The 22,557-nt window shown below is 36.5% G+C and overlaps 2 protein-coding genes across 3 annotated transcripts; one reads left to right on the forward strand and one right to left on the reverse strand.

Annotated features, from left to right (window-relative positions):
- Positions 1-1,364: 1,364 nt before the first annotated feature.
- Positions 1,365-8,161, reverse strand: LOC131772129 (proton-coupled zinc antiporter SLC30A1-like). 2 transcript variants are annotated; one of them, XM_059088040.2, is made up of 4 exons: positions 8,066-8,161; positions 7,106-7,753; positions 5,531-5,935; positions 1,365-4,741 (listed from the first exon to the last, which is right to left on the reverse strand). In XM_059088040.2, exons 2-4 carry the CDS (start codon positions 7,728-7,730, stop codon positions 4,461-4,463), a joined length of 1,311 nt encoding a protein of 436 aa, XP_058944023.2. In that variant the 5' UTR covers positions 7,731-7,753; positions 8,066-8,161; the 3' UTR covers positions 1,365-4,460. The 2 variants fall into 2 exon arrangements, with proteins under 2 accessions (XP_058944023.2, XP_058944015.2); XM_059088032.2 differs by having other exon boundaries at positions 5,531-5,938.
- A 149-nt stretch (positions 8,162-8,310) lies between these two features.
- On the forward strand, positions 8,311-20,609 carry LOC131772147 (protein O-glucosyltransferase 1). Its single transcript, XM_059088050.2, has 11 exons — positions 8,311-8,508; positions 9,661-9,892; positions 11,602-11,689; positions 11,967-12,011; positions 12,494-12,615; positions 14,113-14,172; positions 14,922-15,021; positions 15,142-15,200; positions 16,156-16,323; positions 16,855-16,911; positions 17,398-20,609. Exons 1-11 carry the CDS (start codon positions 8,361-8,363, stop codon positions 17,531-17,533), a joined length of 1,215 nt encoding a protein of 404 aa, XP_058944033.2. The 5' UTR covers positions 8,311-8,360; the 3' UTR covers positions 17,534-20,609.
- Positions 20,610-22,557: the final 1,948 nt, after the last annotated feature.

The raw sequence follows: 22,557 nt of genomic DNA on the forward strand, positions 1-22,557 counted from the left end.
GGCAAGGTTACTCTTTTCAAAACAGTACCACTGTAAGCGGAGTGAACAGAAAATCACTCACGCTCGTTTATCGTAAATAAAACAAGCCGAGCTGAGACTTCCGGGAAGGATTACAATTAATATGTTACACATTCGTCTGCCTAAGTTCATTAACTTCCCATTGAAGTTAATAATAACTGGAACTCGCTGTAAAGGGACGTTAGAAGAAACGCCTTAATACATATCTTTGGTGTTGTTTTTGAAATCCATACGATTAGCGTTAGGACAGGTAAATAGTAATCACTGGTCACTGGCGAAGCGACGCAAATCCGATGTCATTCCAAATTATCATCGTTACCTATTGGAAATGTTTCTTAGTAACTTCATTGATGAGAAATGGGTGTTAGTTGTGGATTTCCCATGACATAAACCGTTATAGGCTTGATTTCTGTCAATGGAGAATCTGGGAGATGATGATTGGGAGAAACGCGAAATCTCTTTGCAGTCTTATCCCCTTCCTCCCACCCCCCAATTTTACGAATCTCTTTTCATTTCAATTTTTTTTTTCGGATACCTCATTGGCGCATAGTTGCCATAGAATAAAAGCAAAACTATATACCCAGATCAAAATTAAGTAGCACATATCATAAGCACATAGTTATGATATTAGCACCCAAATGTTTTTCTTCGTTTTTTTAGAATCGTTTGAAATTTCCAAATAACAACTCATACTCTCGAGAAGTTTGAAAGAATTCTTGAGTGGAAATTCTGCGAAAATTGCTCGACTGCCGGGTACATGACCTGCAGTTGGATTTAAATACTAAGAAATTCCCATTTGGTTTTTCTCTTTCTGCTTTTCCTTTTCTATGACGCTATTGCAAATAGGAATATCCGCACACATCCCAAATTCCTGAGTAAAACACCACCTAAACCCCATTAATGTAAAATCCCAGGGATTTTAAGGAGTTGCGATGACTCCTGCGAGTTCCCAGTCATTCGATCGTCGCCAAAAAAAGTTAAATCTCTTCCTCCAACTTTTCCCTACCTTCAAATCACATTTTCTTTGACATACTTTTCACACTAACTACCACTGACAAAATTGTTGCAAATAGGTTTATCAGCACACAGCTCAAACCCCTGAGTATAACACCACCTTGAAACCCCAGGGGTTTTAAGGGATCCCTATGACTCCTGTGAGTTCCCAGTTATTCGATCGTCACCAAAAAAATCAAATCTCTTCCACTAATTTTTTCCCTATTACAAATCATATTCTCTTTAAATACTTTTCACACCGACAATAAGTTCGAAAACCCTCCCATCGATTATAATCCGTTTCCTCGCAAAAGAACACAAGTTCTTGTACAATAACAGTTTTAATTCACGTGTTCAAACAAATGCTCTCTTTAATATTCACCTTTAATGATACTTTGTCTAAAAATAAGTTTCAGTCAAATAAAACTTTATCAAAATCATAAACATTGCGGATCTATAACCGAACGCAAACTACGGCATATAAGAAACTTAACTTCAATCTCTTTTGTAAGAGATTCTACACCCTTCAAGTGAAGTAAACAAAATAGTTGAAAATTATGATGCAATGAACATCTAAAATATTCAAAATATATGTTAAATTCGGACTTATTCGACACGTAAAAAAAACACAAATAGTTGTAAGTTGGCATTACAGGCACATTTCAGGTTCTAAAAAAATTTTTAAAAAAACTCTTTTTTCAGACGTCACCATAAATACGTGATCATTTTAACTTCAGACGTCACAAAACAAGTGATCGTTCTAACTTCAGACGTCACAACAAATGCATGATGATCACCAAATGGGAAAACAGTTCAAACGACGTCGTAATTGAATAACGTGTCACCGTGTTTTGATTTAAACCTGAAACCTGCCTACCATCAGTATTCACTTGTAACAAACCAACTTCTCGTTTATACTTGTATTTTTTCCTTTTTTACTTACTACTTTTAAGACACCCAGTGACACGTTTAATAATCCGCTGTTAGTCTCTATTCTTTTCTAGAGACACCAGGGTTTAGTGGCGTAGCACAGATTTGTATGTTACTGTTTAACCCTTTAACACGCAAGATTAGACTGGTTGTTAATTCTACCTTCTAGCTGCAACACATTCTCTTGTAAATTAGTTACAAGAATTTGGTGTTGGATCAGAATAATAACTTACACCAGATAAGTTTGAATATTTTCATTACCTGTTTCTGGATAATGAACGGATATTATGGGGAGAACTTACATGCTAATCTCTTGTTAAAGGATTAACCAGTAATTTTGACCTGTCAAAAATGCTAACTGTGCATTAAGCTTAAAAAGATGAGAAATCAAACTTTGCTCAGCTCTCAATCCTTAATTGATGCTGTGAGTTTTTGGAAACATTAGGCTTTATATTAAGATATTTCCTTTTTGCAGCATAAGTATTCCTTACATTTGTCCCTCATACAATTTTCCCATAACATCTATATTAATACCTCAAACCCACCAATAAAATGATGAAGATTGTACTTCCCATAAAATAAACTTTTAAATGTTATGATTTGATGGAGTGTTCACCAAGCTTAACCTTCTTGATTACATAGAATTTATCTACACTACCACAATTGTGATGTAAGCAAATGGATTACTTAAATACTACTTTAGAACTAGTGAACAAATCCTAACGAATGTCACTCTGTTAATATACCGCTTACCATCATGTGGTAAGAAAAAAAAAGTGGCACACAAGGTGCAGCCGAGTGTGTCACTGATGTTCTTACCACATTTTGATGTACTCTGTGATCTATTACTGAACAGGTGCACGGCAACTTGGAATCTATTTGTTTTATATAGTAAAGATTTGAAAAAAAGTTTTAATGATGACCTCATCTATACGTCTGTCCTCCAACAGATCATGAGTGAGAACTAATCAAAATGTGTGCATAACTGAGCTTATTATATAATTTAAAACAGAACCCAGTGTACAACAGATCACAGAAGACATCAGTGACACACTCAGCTGTGCCATGTGTGCTTTTCCTTTGTTCTTATCACATTTTGGCATCATCTATTTTCTGACACTGAACAGAAGCACAGCAACATGGAATCAATTTGTTAAATGGTTCAGGCCAACTAAAACTAGCTAAAAAATTGTCCCCTTAGCATAGTCTCAAGACGGTCGTATATCATGACTAGAAATTTAAGTGTTAGACATATTTCAACTACCAACATACATGTAACTCTCTCTAAGTATAATTACATAGCCTTTCACATAATTTTATATATTCTGGTTTTTCAAATCAATCAATTTGTCCCCTACAAGCTCCTTTTCCATTATGTTTGGTGAACTAGGGGATTTATGTAAATAAATCATGTAAACAATGACACAGGGAATTTAAATTCCTTAAATAAACTTTAGAGACAAGTCAGTCACACAGAATGGATCAATTAGAATAAAGCTTTGTACGATCTATAGTAAATAAGGGCTAAATACAACTGAATAACCACAAATATCAGCCCTCAAAACTAGCTTTTCACCATTAAAAGGCTGTTATAATTAATTTAATTTGTTGTGTGACAACTCAGTTTAAATATATGTCATGTACCATAATGTTATATTTAAGAAAATACTAAAATTAATTTTCATTAATAGCACAGTTTGCTCCCAGGAGTTACATTTGATTGCATAGTTTATTTGTCCAGTTGGAGTGGAAGGAAGGGCTGATGTCAGTAGGAGCAGTGGCAACTGACACTTCAACAAGCTCAGCAGAAGCTAACATTTCACTCAAGTGATGAAAAGTCATTCTGACTGCTGACTTCCACCAAGGTTGTCAAAATGCTAGTCACTATGACTAACAGCAGTGCTTTTCAGGATCACTTTCCTCTATGTGATCTGAACATGCAATCAGATTACATTAACCTTTGCAAAACAAATTTGGTTGAAAATTCACCAAAAGCTAAGAGTAATGAACTACTAAGCAGCTTACATGTATCTACTACATTTTCTCAATTAAAACTTTCCCTCCAATGAGAGTCTGATAGAATTTCTCTTAACAATATTTCAATACCACATCAAGCTCACAAGTGATGAGAATAAAGAAAAATACCAATTAGGGGATCAGTTAATCCAAAACCAAATTCTCATCACAAAAAAATGTATTGTGGTCAGTAAGGGGAATTAGTAATAAGATCTTGGGAGAGAAATGTTTAAATATTTACAAAATACATTTAAGCCCTTCAATCCCAGGAGTGACAAAAATGAAAAATCTCCTTACAACTTCAATACACTGTTCAGACAGAGAGAACATCACACAAGGGGATAATGCTCATTGAAAAACAAATTCTCAGAGCTTAGAAATGTATGGCAGACAGTTCAAGTCCAATGAGTTGATACTTAAAGAGTTGAATGAATGAATTTCCCCAGTTCATAAAAATTTATTGCATATCATCCTACAATCTGTACATATAGATGTTGACACTTTTATACCATTGTTTCATGATTTATTAGCTCACCCTTCCCATCTGTTAGGCAAGCACCACGTTTGCGCACCTCTGTTTCATTTTCACCTGGGCAACATTTCTGTGCAGCGCAATTGTCATCTTTCCCACACTCCAAGGCACACTGGCTGTCTGTTTCATTTTCCACAACAAACTCTGGTTGGATAGTTGTAGAGTGAATGCCTTCATTGTGAAAGAACCTCTTTATTTTGTTGGCAATGTTCATGTATTCATCTGGAGAACGGCAGGTTATATGGGCTGATGCTGAAAAAACAACAGATTGTTAATACTGTATACTTATCAACTGTGTGGGAGAGCTGGATCAGAAATATTTGGCAAATGGTCAAGACAAACAGTAACCCATGACTGGGAGCCAAATATTTACCATTTTTGCACAATCATTAACTCAATGAAGAAAGATTTTACCAAATCTCTGGTGTTCCTTCTCTTTCCTCCTAGCCCCACTTACACCACAGCCTGTGGCCCTCATACAAGAATTTTTAAGGGAGGTTTGAAATAAAAGCATGTGCAGGGCAATGTGGTCCATAAGATAAATAATGTAATATGTTAGGTCAATTTAGTGACATATCTTCACACTGAATGAAACTAAAAAAAACATCTGTTTGGCAAAACAAAAATAAAAAAATTGAAGAACTCAAACAAAGAAGGAACATGGCTGGATATATATGCCCAAAGAATGACACACTACAAATGACAAGCTTCCTTCAAACTGTAAATTAACCATAAAACTTCAAGTGAAAAATATATGATAAGGTTATCATGGACAGTGATAGTTTTTTCCCCACCAAAATGTGAACCTATTTGTCTGTGTAACAGAAATGTAAATGATGCATACTGTAATACTACACAGCCATTCGGCATGACATATAAAACTGTCTTCTTACACTGTACAATTATGGGCATGGTGATTTACTGTTCTTTTGGTGTTTAATCAGCTAGCTGATGAGCAATCACATTCAAGAATGTCGTTATAATTTTGATTACCAGAAACATCTCTTGCCAAGTTTCACTGAAAAGTAGAAAAAAACTTACCAATAATCTTATTCCCAGCCAATTGCCAAACATGAAATTCATGCACACTCAGCACGCCTTCCACGTTGTCCAACAGTCGATCTTGTACCTCTTTGATCTTGATGTGTGTGGGAACAGTTTGAAGCAAGATCAGGGACGATTCCCGCATCAGGGGGATGGATGTCTTCAGAATAAGTAGAACCATGATAATACTCATGCCTGGATCCACATAAATTGTCCATTTACCAGAGGCATACTTGATTATCAAAGCACTGATGATAACAATGACAGACCCCAAGGCATCACCAAGGACATGGAGGTATACACCGCGCATGTTAAGCTGAGAGCTAGACTTGACTTTCATTTGAGAAGTGTTTGATTTTGAAACAACTGTGTGGACCTTCCCATTTCCTTCTGACAAGAAAACTGCTAAAGGACAAACAAACAAAGAAAATGATTAGCCATTACTTTGTGATTGAGAAATGCAATAGCCGAGGAATAGTGCAAAGTAACAGAAAATTCTTATTGTCTGAATGAGAGCCAGCCTGCTAAATTTAAGCAGAGAACTCTCAAATCACACACGGCTAATAAATACCACAAGCTCTGCCTCAAACCACATAAAACATTTATATTGCATGTTGATGCAGTCTGTGGTTTATCCCTGAATTAAAAATTAACGTATGGGTTTCAGACCTCTTCTTTAAACCATAAAAACTCTGAATTTTTTAAACAAATTCTCCCTGTCAGCACCTTAGAAAATGTACAGAAGAGAGAATTGAGAAAATGCACTCTTACATTAAGTTGTTTAGGGATGAAGGATTGAGGCTTTGTTCCACACACCCCATCACACAATTATTCTTTGTTATATCAGTGGGTTGAGAGGAAAAAGTATGGAGAAAGCCAGGAGAGATATGAAGTCCTCAATTTGTTATATCAATTGAATTTTAGCTAGCAGATGGGTGAGACGATAGGAAAAAGGTTAAATAAAGACTCTGAACCAAAACAAAACGAAGGACAAAAGGACAAATGATTGTGTTATGGTGCCACACTAAATTTTTTCATGATAAGCCAGGATTCTAATAATCTGCTTGACCGGCTGGGTCAAAATAAAATCCTTGAGCTGGACATGTACATGATAATGAAAGTTCAACATGTAGAGCTGAGTACATCGGATAAAGATACAATACCTAATCCGAGATATAAGACTTAAAATGGATTTGGAGATGGTCCACCTGATAGTGGTTTCGTAATTTATCCGGTTATTGCATAAAATTAAACACCACAGAAACCCCTTCATAAAGCCGGTGTATTCGGTCATGAACACACGAAATCCGCGTAATTTGCTACAAAAAACGTAAAAAGACGTCAAAATTGAGCGCAGCTGTCAACAAGATATAAAGCCCACTAATATCCTTCGCAGCAAGACAAAAAATATTTTGTGTAGCTAGAAATCGGAACAAAAAGATCTATAGCAGCTGATTAGGGTAATCTAGTGAATACCTAGACCAAACTTGGTTGTATCGCATTCAAGAGGATATTATAGAAAGTTAAATAATATTCTCGAAAAAAAAAAAAGGAAATCAAAATTTTGATTACCTTCTGGTACAACACCCTTTGAAATTTCGCTGATCAATTCATTTTCATCTTCGGACGAATTGCTCGACTTCCGCTCCATTCCTGTGGTTTTACCATTGTTGGATACCAATAGATCTTTCAGATCAGTTCCATTCTGGGCTCCATGGCTATGTCCATGTCCTCCTCCTCCATGGCTATGCCCGTGTCCATGTTTATGGAAGAGAATCAAACCGACTACGTTTATCAACAAACCAACGACTCCCACAATAAGAACGAGAATAGGATTGTGGATCTCTTCTGTCTCGACTAATCGCTTCAGCGACTCGACAAGGATGGAAAAGCACAGTGCAATCAAGAACACAGCGTTCACCAAAGCTCCCAATACTTCAGCTCTTTGCCATCCAAATGTGTTTCTTTCAGTTCGTTGACTGCGCTTAGAGTACCGCAAGGCAAAAAATCCAATCAGCAGTGACAAAACGTCCGATAACATGTGAAACGAATCGGCTACAAGCGCCATTGAATTCGTCGCATACCCCACAATAATTTCAACCAGAAAGAACGAAGAGGTCATAAAAAGCATCGACAAAACACTGCCAGTTTTGCCGCAGAATCTCTTTTTGAGTTGAACCTTGCGAGAGTCAGCCATTTTTGTGGTTACCTACAAGAAAACTGAAGAGAACTGTAATGTCACTTCAAGTTCAAAAAAGCGAGGTCCTTCTAAAGGAGTGAACTGTTGGCAAATGTGATTTTCCTGTATTTATCAGCCCAAAAGGGCAAATAACCCAGGGGGTCAATAGCAGTAATGATGTATTTTGAGGAATTTTACGTTGGTCACGCGGGCTGACAAAAATAGTGACACGCGCTGTTTGTCAGGAAAAGGAGTTAATAATAATCGTATACAAAACAAAGAAAAACAACAAGACAGCTCCATTGTTCACCATTAAAAGTGGCAAATAATGAGAAAAAAATTGTATTAAATACCTGCATGGGATTTTTAAAAGTGATGTCCTCTCTTCAAGGAAACGAGAACAACAATAATAAGCAGAAATGTGGCGATATCGAAAGTAAAAATCGTCATCTGACGACTATCTGCGCCCGCGATCTTCGGAACCGATCTCATACCTCGGGTTCTGATAGTTATACCTTAATTGGTTAGTTTTGGTCGGAAGCTTCTCGGCTTATTTTCGACAATGTAAAGTTTATCAGCGGTAATAGAGTACATGTTCATCATATAATTTGTAGGGAGTTTTTCACAAATAAAATTTCAGCGCACGCTATGGTTCCTCGCGTGCTAGTTTCAATTCTGCTTCTTGTAAATATTTACAACGCTGTTTTTGGGTCCAATTTGCAAGGTGATTGCTCGAAAGATGGTTCTTGTGATGGAAATGAGGAAAAACGGAGCAAAGCTAAGTACACAATGAAAGGTATTGCTGAGCCGAAATCGATCGTCAACAACTTTTGTTTGTTTATCATTTTGTGACTCGCTTGAACATGTGGTTTTATGCTTTGGTCAGTGAAGTTTAAAAAATAATTCTTATTTCAGAATATCGTAGAAATTAAAATTCCTGATGGCTCGGCAAATCGCAAAAGGAAATCTAACAAACCGCGAGGGGTTTCCATAGTCACACAATTTCTATCGTGTACATGTAGCAAATTGCGTGACTCAGTTAATTTCCCACGGTGACGTGTTAAATTTTAACTGGCTTGACTGTAGTGGAATCAATTGAATTATTAATGATTTAAATTTTTTTCCAGAAGGGAAGGTCTTTTGGATATGGTTTAAGATGATTTATTTTAAAAATACGCAGTGACTAAATGCTCGGCAGCTGGGCACGGTCTCAAATAGACTACATGCCCGGCAGTCAAAGATTTTCACGCAATTTCCGCCGAAAGGTTCTTTCAAACTTCTCAAGAGTATCAAATGTCTGGTAAAGAATGTCAAGCGATTCCAAAAACTTATTTGGTTTTTCAGCGGACAAATTCTCCGAGTTTGTGCATACTGTAATATCACTCGGTTGTCGAAAACTTGGAAATTCTACGCTTCTGATCAGACTGCCGAACACGGTCTCAAATGGACTTAATTGATTAATTTTTGGAATCGCTTGACATTTCTTAACAAACATCTAATACTCTCAAGAAGTTTGAAAGTGCCTTTAGGTTGAAGTTGCGTGAAAATTTTTGACTGCCGGGCATTTAGTCTATTTGAGACCGTGTCCGGCTGCCGGGCATTTAATCACAGCCTTTAAAATGTGGGTACTCATAACGGTAAAAATTTGAAACTGTGTGCCTCTATTATTGGTATACTTTGTAATAATTGAAACACAAAGACCAGGAATGGTAAGAAAAGAGAAAATTAAAATTTGGGAAAGTCCAACCATTTGGACCATTAGATCAACATCCTTTAAGCTCTCAAAATTAAACCATGGTCCAATTTTAGTATTTCCCTTGTACTTTTCTCTTTTGTGATAATTCATGCTTTAATGTTTTATTCACATGTGTGTCAAGCAAAATGTTAATAAATAAATAAATTAACAAAATGATGATACACACCAAAATTATCTTTTTTTTATTTAAAGAATCATGGAAAAGATATCTCCAGGAAATACAACAAGCTACAGCTAAATACCAAGATTGCTCAAACAAAAAATGTGGTTGCTATAGTGATGTGATTGACGATGATTTAAGAATTTGGAAAGATAGAGGAGGAATCACAAAGAAAGACTTTGATAATTCAGCTGATCGTGGTGTACACTATCAGATTATTGATCATAAACTCTACAGAGAAGAAAAGTGTATGTTTACTTTCAGGTGAGCTAAATTCTTAAACACTTTAACTCCTAAATGAAATAAAGGGTCCTTGAAGATCTTGGCAAGAAAATGAAAGACCTTTGAGGGTCTTGGCTAGAAAAAGAAAGATCCTTAAAGATTTTGAAAAGCAAATTAAAGATCTTGGCATGAAATTTGAAGATCCTTAAAGATCTTGACAATAATGTCAATGATCCTTGTAGATCTTGGCAAGAAAATTGAAGATTATTGAAGATCTTGGCAAGAATGTTATAGATCCTTCAAAATTTTGGCAAGAAAATAAGCAGATACTTAATGAGAAGTTTATGGGGTGAAGCATGAACTTAACTACAATAGATGTTAACTATTGAAGAATGGATGTAGGTGACAGGTGACAATAGGTTTATGGCCAAAAGAAAATACCTCATAGTAAATTAAAAAAAAAACTGAACCAAACATTAAAAAAATGAAGATAAAACTATTTTTTTTATTGTTAAGTGAGAATTACTCATCCTCTTTTAGTAGGACTACTTATGCCAAAAGAAAAAAATTTCTGTTCAGATTTTAGGTTAGATTTTCATTTTCCAAAAAACATAGCTACAGAGAAGCTCAAAGATAAGAGGACCAAAATATATGCATTAAACTCATCTAGAACTAGTCTATGACCAGACTTAGACTAGTCTTAAGGTGGAGTAAACATAAAAAAAAAACACTTTTTTCAACCAAGAGTACCTCAGTTGCAAGGAAGGGATGTGAGTTCATTGAACTTGCATCCCATCCTAGAGGAGTAGTACAGTTGAACCTCGATTTTATGTGCTGATTATCCGGATGTCTCAATTATTTGGCCTTTTTTTCTTGTACCAATTTTGTCAGGAATATTTATTAGAAAAGTGAACTAAAGGCGAGTTTGTTTCGCTTTCAAAAAGCAAAAGCAGTGCTCATGCATGTTGTAACTAACAAAGAATTAACATTCAAATGAGGTCTGATTGGCTTAGAGTTGCTTTGTTGCTAAGTGAGATTTCACACTCCATTAGCTCATTTGATGTGGTATGCAAGATAAACAAGCTATACAGCATCATGAATGTTTATCCACGATCAAGGAAAAGATCATGAAGTTTGCTGACAACATAGAGACCAGCAAAGGACTGAAGCATAATTGCTGAAAGTTGCACATAATGAACAGCTTCATAAAGCCCTGATTAATTTAATTAATCATTGATAAACATGCGTAGAGGTAATCACAATGGACAGTGAAGGTGTAGGCCATTTTTTTTTCAAAATGATACATAAATGTTTTGTGTCATGATTAAATGTTACTTTCTTAATTTAATCAGTTTTTGTTCCTTGTTAATATTGATATTCTTAATTGTTCGGACCCTCAATTATCCGAACTATTTTGTCAAGTCCCAGCAAGTCTGGATGATCAAGGTTTGACTATAATACTCCTAGTCACTTCATCATGCAACAGAAACCAGCATAAGCTTTGGCTGAATTGTCCTTTTGGCTCAAGTACAGACTTTTGTTATTGTCTAATCTTTGATGTAAATGCATGGTAGAGGTGAGGGGGAAAGGAAGAAGGCTAGAAGGGGGGGTGGGGTGGAGAAGAAAGAAGCAGCCAAGGTATAATTACTTTGTGGAAACCAAAATTGAAAGTGGAGAAAAAGGAGCCCAAACTATTGAAATCATCTTCATGAAAGAACCATTTAATTGATTATATTTCTGACTATTTTAAGATGTAAAGGAGTTGAGCATTTTATCCTGGAGCTTATTGACAATTTACCAGACATGGAGATGAGAATTAATGTCAGGGACTATCCACAGGTAAGATCTGAATTAAAGTTACTCCTTCAAGCTGCCATATTTTTCTTTGAAAATTAATTTGGAGAATATTGTGTTTCATCTAGTTGTCTTTTGTTTGTGGGAAAATTTACTGAATCAATTTTGTGGGAAAAGTTTCAAGCTGGTCGCTGCCAAAAAAAGGCTTGTTAATTTCAGCTGTTTTTAACGTTGAAATTTTTTCATGAATGCAGCTCTGATTCTTTCAACTTTGAACTATTTTTTCATAAAATTATCTGACTCCTAATTGTCACTTGATTAGGTCCCAAAGTGGTCCAGTCCTCTGCCTGTTTTCTCATTTAGTAAGGTAAGATAAAGTCTTCAAGCCACTTTAACAAATGATGCTGATTCCTTGTTTTCTCATTTACAATTTTTATTTGTTGCAAAAAGTTATATAACTCTGGGTCAAGTTTACCATGTAATAATTTGGTGAAACAATGTTTTTGGGTAACACCCTTTGATATGGTAAGAACAAGATTATTACTCATTTTAGACCAAGTGGAAGGTGGTTTTGGATGGTTCAAGTTAAATTCTTTGGGTCTACAATTTAATTACTGGATGCTCTATTAAGAATAGGGAAAATTATTGTCAAAAAGGCTCTTGAATTGAGAAGTACAGAAACCTGGATTAAAATTTAACACTGGATTAGTGCTAATCAGCCTTCAGATAACTGGGCCTGTAGTATAGGGTGGAGGGGAAGGGTTCAGGAGTCATGAGCATTATTTTAGCACACATTATGGAATGTGGTCTTTTTATTATGTTATTTTTTTTAATCGTTATTTTTTTCAGACAAGCAATGAGAATGACATCATGTACCCAGCATGGACATTTTGGGAAGGGGGGCCAGCTGTGTGGCCAATTTACCCCACAGGACTGGGGAGATGGGATCTAATGAGAGATGAAATTGACAAGTTAGTTTACATTGTAGTTTATTTTTATTTTACTTCTCTCAGTACCTTTTTTTTTTCATTTTTGGAACAATGGGACAACATTTCCTTCAGAGCTTTTCTTTCTTCTAATCACAGAGGGTAACCGTAAAAATATTCCAAGCCACTTTGTATAGTCTAAACTTATACTTTATTCAGAAAACGAACAAACAAAGACTCGCAAATGAACAAGCTGAGATTACCATGTGATTACCGGTTCCTACACGTGATAAGACCACAGACTCAGCGTGCAAAGAAAGTCGTGTCTGATCACAGGGCTAGTGGATTTTGCGATCGGGCTAGTGAATTCTGTGCTTAATTTTTCCGAAGGGCAAATGAAGATTTTTTGGAGAATTAAAATTACAGAACAACTGTAAGCAATTCCTAATAAATTCATGCGGAACGAAAGTCGCTTCGACGAAGTGAAATCCCGTGCATGAGGTAAGGCGAGATCCCGTGCATAAAATGAAAGCAGATATCGAAATAAACTTTGGAGGTAAATGTTGCCGGTGACTAATTCTTACAAATTCAGAGAAAGCTATTTGTCTAAATTTTGCTTCATAATCATTTGTGAAGAACGTAAACAAAAGGTTTTGATCCTGAACTTCAGTGAAAAATGTATTATGGTTTTTAGCAAATGTTGGTCGAGTGCATTTCAATTTGGTAAATTCTAAACACTGATACCGTAGGTGTGTGTTAATTAAAATACATCGAACACATCGCATTGTCTTCACTTTTCACGAAGATCTTTCGGATATAAAGTTGCCAGAAATGAAACGAACATTTTTGTCCTTTTGAAACCTTAAACCTTTGGTTACTTGTAACAAGGTATACCACGAATTTGCATAATTTTTATTTGCATAATTTGTTCACTGATGGTGACTCGGCACGTACACTTTCCACTTGCCCGAAGGGCAAGCTGTAACACTGACCTTCTTTGCACCCTGCCGCAGACCTAATGTGTTTACAGTAGCAAAAGTCGGTCTTGATATCACTTTACTCATGAATTTAAAAAAATTCACGTGTCACGTGCACTTCAAACACTTTTTCACTCTTCATGAAAGTAGAAGGGAAAATTTCGAGTCTCATCTTACCTTGACTTTCTGTAAAATTCGAGATCACCTGCTAATTTGGACTTAATCATGGCTTGCATAATTTCCAAATCTTTCGCCACCTTCTGAACTTCCTTGTGGCTCTTAGCTCTTTTACCTTAGCAACGCCTTGCCCCGGCCAGGACTAGAACCCGGGTCGTCCGACTCGGAGCCCAATGCACTGACCACTGGACTACTGGGCAAAGCCGTGGCGTTGGTGTGCCCGCGGTACATTTGATCACGCATGTTAAAAGTAGCACCTTGTACGGTCGTACGGTCGTACGGTCCTACAACCAGATTTTTTCGGCTTGATGGGTTACTACTATTTTGTATAATTATGGGGCTACGCTCTGCGAGCTCCGCTATGATTAATGTGATTGTCTACTTTCAGAAAAGCCAGTGAGTGGCCTTGGGAGAAAAAACAGGCAAAGGCATTTTTTAGAGGATCAAGGTAAGTTCGTTGGTTGCATTACCCTGTCAAACAAATTTAAGAGATAATGAAAGGAAGAAAGAATGAAAGGGAGAGAGTGGTTGATAAAGGGTGGGAAGATGGCTGGAGGGAGAGCAGAACTAGTGGATCAATGATTGAATGGATGGATGGATGGGAAATGGGAAAAGGAAAGAGGGAAAGTTTGTTATGGAGGAAATATTGGCAACCAGTTGGAAGTAGAGAGGATGTGGAGGAGGGACAGGTTAGCCAAAGAGTAGGCAGAGGGATGAAGGGAGATGAAGACAGAGTGCCATGGGTGAAAAAATTGATATCTAGATAGAAGTAAGAGGGAGGGGGGAGCGATGGAGGTGATTGTAATTGAAAGTACAACAATCAGATGGTGCTCTGGAATCATTCTTTACGCACGATAATTTTAAAGAGTCTCAAATACATGTACTTTTTATTATTATCCAACTGCACAAAGTAGAGTGCAAATGACGCGCGAATAGAGTACATATATCCTGCGAGTACGGTTATCTGGACAGTTGGTTATTTTGTACTGTAGAAAAGAACCTGTTTAACCAGTCGGCTGTGCGCACTTCGCTTCTATTTCCGCTTTGTTTTTCCCGCCTTATGAGAAATGAACAGAAAGACTTAGAAGAAAAAAAAGCCCTGCGGTCTCGTCAAAATACGGCACAACTCATAAAATACTCAGCGATATTACACACCAAAACGTCTTATAAGATACATATTCTTTCTCTTTATTTTAGGACTTCTGCTGAGAGGGATCCTTTAGTACTTTTGTCTCGTGAGGACCCAAGTCTTGTGGATGCACAGTACACTAAGAATCAGGCCTGGAAGTCTGATGCTGTAAGTTAAAAGCATGATAGATAAGCAATTTCTGACCCTGAGTTCAGAAAATGTTCCTTGTATGTGAAATATTCTTAGCCAATTTTTTTTTTTTTTTAGAAGCCTCTTTTCTTTTCTCAGGACACATTACATGCTCCACCCGCCAAAGAGATCAAGCTCGAGGACCACTGTGAATACAAGTATTGACGTATTACTCTTGAAGATAATCCTATGTAGAATAGCCACAATACTACACACACTCTGATCGTTTATTGAACCGAAGAAGCCATTCCTATTTCATTATGAAACAGGCCGCACTTTCTATCGGTTTACCAGTGTAATCTCCCACTTGGAATGTTAGTAGAACAATCGAAAAGTGTGTAAATCAGAAGGCGATGGCGAGTGATTTAGAAACTTTTACGTATTCTCCCAACGTTCCGCGTGAGTTAATTATAGATATGCATGAACTGCAGTTTCTATCGGTTTACCAGCGTAACAACCCACTTAACCTGGGATGTTGGGAGAACACTCGAAAAGTTTTTTAATCACGAACCGAGGCGCGTTCTGTACAAACTTTACGAGTGTTTCCCTACCATCCTCAAATGATTATTTTGCTAATAAACAGATCGAAAGTGCGGTCTATTGCTTTTATAAAATAGACCTAAACTTTTTTGGGGTTTACCAATGGAATAAACAATAGGTTTTGACCAATCACGCCGCTAATAGTATCTAAATTACTTTACTATAATATGCTGGTTAATTATCAGAAAGTATTGTAGACAGTTATTTCCCCCGGTTTTACAGACTCCACTCTGGAGAATCTTTCCCCGAGATATTAGCCTCTGTAGCTCCCCCGTAGAAAGCTTCGGTACGAACTCTTTCGTGACACAGGTGGAAGCCAGTAGTTCCGTGTTCTTTTGCCTTGATGCTTTTTACAGATTTCTCGTCCCAGAATGAGGCTTTAAATTTCTAAGACAAGCCTGGGCTTTGCAACTGACGTGTTACAAGTCCAATAGTTATATGATAAGTTGCTTTCTTCTCCTGATCGGCCAGTGTTTAATACCCTGAGTTGTTGATCGAGAGGTCCTGGAGCGAGCTCGAAGAGCTAAAACTAATGTGCAAGCTAACCATACTTTTCGTTCTCTTGTGTTGCAGATACTTGTTCAACTTTCGTGGAGTAGCAGCTAGTTTTAGATATAAGCATCTCTTCCTTTGCAAGTCTTTAGTTTTTCACGTAGGAGACGCATGGCTTGAATTCTTCTACCGAGCGCTGAAGCCCTGGGTACACTACATACCAGTTCAAACAGATCTTAACAATGCCAGGTGAGTATTAGTCTCAGCTTTTCTATCACTTTCCAGGACTTATTTTAGTTTCTGACTTCTACTCGTGCACATAGTTTTCCGGCGCGGTGCGCCCGAGTTTGCACTTCTTATTGTTAATCATAACTTTAGAAGCACTATATGCATACCCCTCAACCAAATTCATCAAGATTAAGAACTTCTTTCGTCTGAAATGTTGTCTCCGTTTTTTACGAAGTAAAGGGTTTTATGTCACAACTGGGTTTTTTTTAATGAGTTAGAGATCACTCGTTATAGTAAGAAAAGGCTTGTCCTATCTTAGAAAATGGTTTTATCAACCAAGTTGATATGTAAATTGGCCGCGGTAAAGAGTTTCTGCCTTATCCTAGGCGAGGAACTGTTGTCCACTGCAAGAGAAACGCAGGCCATCTTTCATTAGGAAACATTTCACACGAAGTGATCGCATATCATCAATTTTCTAACTTTTCACTCGGATACTAATCACCATCAAGGAGGTGAAAGAAAGCTTGATATTTTGTTTCTTCTTGTTTTAAGGGACCTTATAGAATTCGCCAAAGAAAATGATGAAGTTGCAAAAGGAATGGCTGAAAGGTGATTTTATCGCAGTAGCAATATTTTTTATTTTTACTTATTTAGTAAGGTATGCAAGAATTGTCAGTATTCCGGTCTTTATGCTCTCTTTCACTTAGTTTATCCTTTTGTTTTGAAGCTTTGCTAAGCAAGAGAGGACATTTAATAGAGCAATTTTCAATTAAGCGTTGAATGTAATCCGGGATTGCATTGGTTTTGCTTTACTTGTCTGTGATTGGTCCAGAAAAACTCGCACCTCTATCTCAATCAATCAGATGCAAAACTAAAACGAATCACGACTTGGTCGCCCGCACTTTCCCGCGCTTTAGAGTTGATTCTCATTGGTTTCTAAGGGTCTCTTCCTTCTTTTGATTGGCCATTGTGATTGTTTTGGTTTAGTTTTACGACACTCAATCGAAAAGTGCTCTGAATCACATGAAAGTGTCTCGATTTCACTGTTGTTTTGTTGTCAGTTTCCGAATCTCAGGAGGTTTTTTTCTTTCTCAGGGGATATCAATTTATAAAAGATCATTTACGAATGAAAGATGTGAAGTGTTACTGGAAAAAGTTGTTGAAGAACTACGCCAAACTGATGCAGTGGAAACCTAAAAGAAACTCTAGATTTCAACGAATAACACCATAGGAACAATAACGAATTTAAATGACAATCTTAGGATGTTACCTTGTCTTGAAACTCCGAAAACTGCGAACGCCAGAATTATGCATGGAAGTTTTGTGTTTCAAGGAAACCTCTTCTAGATCGAGATTTAAATACTTTTCCAGTGTTCCCTCGATATTTAAAGTGTCTTAATTATTTTATACACCCGTTTGCAAGTGATTGCTGAACTTTATTGTCATTGGTCAAGAAAACAATTGACGTGTTAATATATTTGTGCACGGTTTTCTGAGTTTCATAATAAAAGCAAATTTTAGTTACTGACGTAAAAAGCTGTTAGTTGCGGTTTTTTATTTGTTGTTGTTGTTGAATAAGTATTTCTTGAACGCTTATTAATTGATAACGTTTAAGGTAACTTACCGACGAGCATTTTGATATCAGAGACCTGGCCACAGCAACAAGGACGTGGCAAAACAAAAGATTTAATGGGCAGGACAATGGCTCAGCACGTGCGTTTTGTACCTTTCTTAACCGTACACTGCCAAACGACGACGTGAAATTGCGAAAATTTGCGTTGCCGAGAGCAGAATCCCTGACTGCAGATTTTAAACGTTTCCATTTGGAACTCAACGTTGCTAACATACGTATTGCCAAAGTTGACGTGTGGCGCCGTAAGAGACGGTAAACACGTGCAGCCATTCACGATATTCGAACCGTGAGTATAAATTCATTTTTAAGCGAGGTTTTTCTCGTCCTGGCTGCTTAAGGTCCCTGATATCATCTTAAGACTAGAAAGTCATTTGGCACACGTGACTCAGATAACATGAGTTGCCTTCATTTGTCAACATCTGGGCAACGTAGTTGAAAACTGGGTTAAGATAACCCAGGGTTAGTGTGAATTCTGATTTCAGATCTGCAAGCCTTAAGAGAAAACTTTGAGTGATTTTCAGCAATTTGATTATTGGATGCCCTCAAAAGAATAGAGAATTACTGAAAAATTGTCTGAAAAAAGTTTTTGAAAAAAAGGGATAAGGAAACCCGCATGAAAATTTAACCATATGTTGGTGCTTATCGTCCTTCGAGCAACTGACTGAATTAGAGAGTCCATGGGGTGATGGCTTTTTACGGCTAACGGTTAAAATTTTGGCCATTTTGCGGCTGACGATTATTATCAATCCATTGCTTTCACCAGGAATTTTTTTACGGTTAACTCCTTATGTGACTAACGGTTAAAATTTGTCAATTTTTACGCCTAAATGCTAAATTTTTTAACGGTTAACCCTATTTAGACCCTCTAATAATATTAATATTTAATGATGGAACCTAACTCGCTTAGGCAGTTTTCAGCGATACCCTCGAGAAGTAATTCACATTTCTAATCTGTAATCATGGCATTTCCTTAGCTTTATCTAGAAATTATTCCATGAGAGCGAAATTGATATGAGTTAGCCTTTAAGTATTTTATTTTCAAGAAGCGGTAACTGTTATTTTATTGAAAACAACCAAATAAATATGTCAAAATTAGTCACAGAGAGTGCGAAAGCGCAACAAGTTTCGTACATTCCGCGAGAAAGGTCCATGGCTTATGATTAAGGGTCGAGACCATAGCCTCGACTCCAATCAAAATTCAGGAGCTGAGAAGATTTCAATATTTATATCATCAACGGAAAAGATGCTTAAAAGAATTGTCTAAGTAGCTGCCCTCGTAAATGTTATTGAAGTTGAATTGTTTATTGGTAAGGTAAAGCATAATGTTTGTGAAACTTTATTAGATATTTCCATTATGTGATTTTATGGGAATATCGATCCGTTACACTAATAATCACAGATGTTTTCACGGTGTTTTAAAAACGTATAATTATCAGTTGGTTTAGCTAAAAGCGAAAAGCTAAATCAACAGTTTAAATACCCGTACTAGAGTAAGCTTTATGTTAAAAAAGTGTCGAATTTTCCAGAGGCTATGATCAACTATTTATTATTGATGACAACAATTTTATTAATATAGGTTACCTATTTGAATTTGAAAGAATTTAGTCGCTTACTGAAAAAAAACTTTTGACTCCGAATTGTCGTTTGTTTAACGACAAACCATGCACCAATCACATGTAAGAAAAAGTGCTACCTGCGGTTCTTCAACGGTGGGGTTTCGCTCATCCCCTTAAAACCAGAGAAACAAAATGAAAAGCTAGAAGTGTTAACTGAGGATGATTTTAATTTGCAGTCAATTGGCAGTCGATGAAGAAGAATGTCAGGTAAGACACAAACTTCATTGCTAACAATTTGTGTTGAGCGAACCACGACGAACTTTAGCATACCAATTAAAGATATGTTTCTGACCCTTCGAGTGACAATGAACTAAATAATAAAAAATTTTTACAAAAGATTTTAGGTTGGCACATAACATTTGTGACTCCGTAACAAGGCTAACTTAGATATATCCGTGAGATAAAATGCTACGTTTTAGTTAGAACTAAGAACAGGAGGACACTGGGGTTCGCGATATTGCGATAGTGAACACTTTTTCTTCCAGTATTTCGGTATTTTAGGCGGTATCAAATATTATCCTCCAAGTCTTCCGCTGTTTTCCGAGCCATTTCCAGTTTCCGATTCTTTCGGAAAAAAGCTTAATTCGAAAATCACCTTACTGAAACTAGGTTCACTCAAGTCGAAATTGTTCCATATTCGTTTTTCCGTTTACACACAAGCAGAAAAAATCCGAAATAAAACGTCTCCTCTTTGGTCGTGTCTCCGGTGATTCTGAATCTGAAATTTAAAGTTGAAACGTCCAATCCGAAAAATTCAGGAGCTGAGAAGATTTCAATATTTATATCATCAACGGAACAGATGCTTAAAAGAATTGTCTAAGTAGCTGCCCTCGTAAAGGTTATTGAAGTTGAATTGTTTATTGGTAAGGTAAAGCATAATGTTTGTGAAACTTTATTAGATATTTCTATTATGTGATTTTATGGGAATATCGATCCGTTACACTAATAATCACGGTGTTTTAAAAACGTATAATTATCATTTGGTTTAGCTAAAAGCGAAAAGGTAAATCAACAGTTTAAATACCCGTACTAGAATAAGCTTTATGTTCAAAAAGTGTCGAATTTTCCAGAGGCTATGATCAACTATTTATTATTTATGACAAAAATTTTATCAATAAAGGTTACCTATTTGAATTTTAAAGGCTTTAATTGCTTACTGAATAAAACTTTTGACTCAGAATTGTCTTTCTTTTCACGACAAACCATGCACCAATCACATTTAAGAAAAAGTGCTACCTGCAGTTCACGAAATGTCTTCAACAGTGGGGTTTCGCTTACCCCCTTAAAACCAGAGAAACAAACTGAGAAGCTAGAGGTGTTAACTGCGGATGACTTACATTTGCCGTTAATTGGCAGTCGATGAAAACAAATGTCTCGAAAGACACAAACTTCATTGCTAACAATTTATGTTGAGCGAGCAAGGACGAATATTAGCACACCAATTAAAGATATGTTTCCGACCCTTCGAATGTCGATGAACTAAATAATAAAAAAACTTTTACAAAAGATTTTAGGTTGGCAGATAACATTTGTGACTCCGTGAGAAGGGCTATCTTAGGCATATCCGTAAGATAAAATGTCAAGTTTTTGTCAGAACTTCAGGGAAAACTTAATACGTATGCATAGGAGGACACTGGGGTTTGCGATATTGCGACAGTGGAATATTTTTCTTGCGATATTTTGCTAGTTTTTGCAGCATTTTGGGCAGTAATAAATATTGTCCTCCAAGTCTTCCACAGTTTTCCGAGCCATTTCCAGTTTCCGATTCTTTCGAAAACAGTCCAAATTCGAAAATTACCGAACTGCAATTGGATTTACACTAGTCGAAATTGTTCTAGATTCCTGACGAATCTGTTATATTCTAGTATCAAATTTCGTTTTTCCGTTTACTTACAAGTAGAAAAAAAAAAACCCGAAATAAAACCTCTCTTTAGTCGTGTCTGCGGTAATTTTGAATCTAAAATCTAAAGTTTGAACGTCGAATCCGATAACTTTTGAGTCCGGAACGTTTGAATATTTAATAAGTTTGAGTGTCCAATTTTCCTTAGGCTATTTTCAACAATTACCTATAACAAAATTCCATGAATAAAGGTTAACAATTTTAATTTGAAAGGCTTTAGTCGCTTACTGAATAAAACCTTTGACTCAGAATTGCCTTTTGTTTCACGACAAACCATGCAGCAATCAAATTTGAGATTTTTTTTAGAGTACATGCTCCGATATAAAGCGCTAGCTACAGTTCACAGAATATCTTCAACGATGGGATTTCAGAGAAACAAAATGAAAAGCTAAGAAGTGTTACATGTGGATGATTTCAATTTGCGGTCAATTGGCAGTCGATGGAGACAAGTTAACTCCGGTCGAAATTATTCCGGACTCGTTTTGCCGCTTACACACAAGTACAAAAAATTCGAAATAAAACGTCTTCTCTTTCGTAGTGTCTCTGCTGATTTTAAATCTGTAAATCTAAAGCTGGAACGTGGAATCCAAAAACTTTTCGATTCGGAACGTTTGAATATTTACAAATTCTGAATTGCTATTTCTGTTATTAAAACTGTGTATACTTTTCGCGATGCATCCTGCACCAAAATTCACAAAACTACACTAAACTACATCAAACCATACCTGACTTCATCAAACTACACCAAACTACAACAAACTACACTAAACAACACATAATTGTACAAACTACGAAAGACTGCAATCGGACTACTATCTGAACTACAGTGTACTAGATTAAAGCTTATTTAATGCAAAGCAACCTCACTGATTTCACCAACTACACGGACTGAAACTTAAAGTAGGCGGAAGTACACTCAACTCCACCAGATGCTAAATTATCAACCACACTAAACTACGGTCAATTCATTTCTACCACAACCATACTTAAAAACTATATAAACTTTTAATGATAAGGTTTTCACGTTCAACAGGTTATCATGTATATTCTCCTTTCGGTGGAAAAAAACTGAAGGCAAAAACTTAAAATCACCTTAAGGATGATCT

The sequence above is a fragment of the Pocillopora verrucosa genome, chromosome 11 (genome assembly GCF_036669915.1).
Source record: "Pocillopora verrucosa isolate sample1 chromosome 11, ASM3666991v2, whole genome shotgun sequence".
Lineage (NCBI taxonomy): Eukaryota > Metazoa > Cnidaria > Anthozoa > Scleractinia > Pocilloporidae > Pocillopora > Pocillopora verrucosa.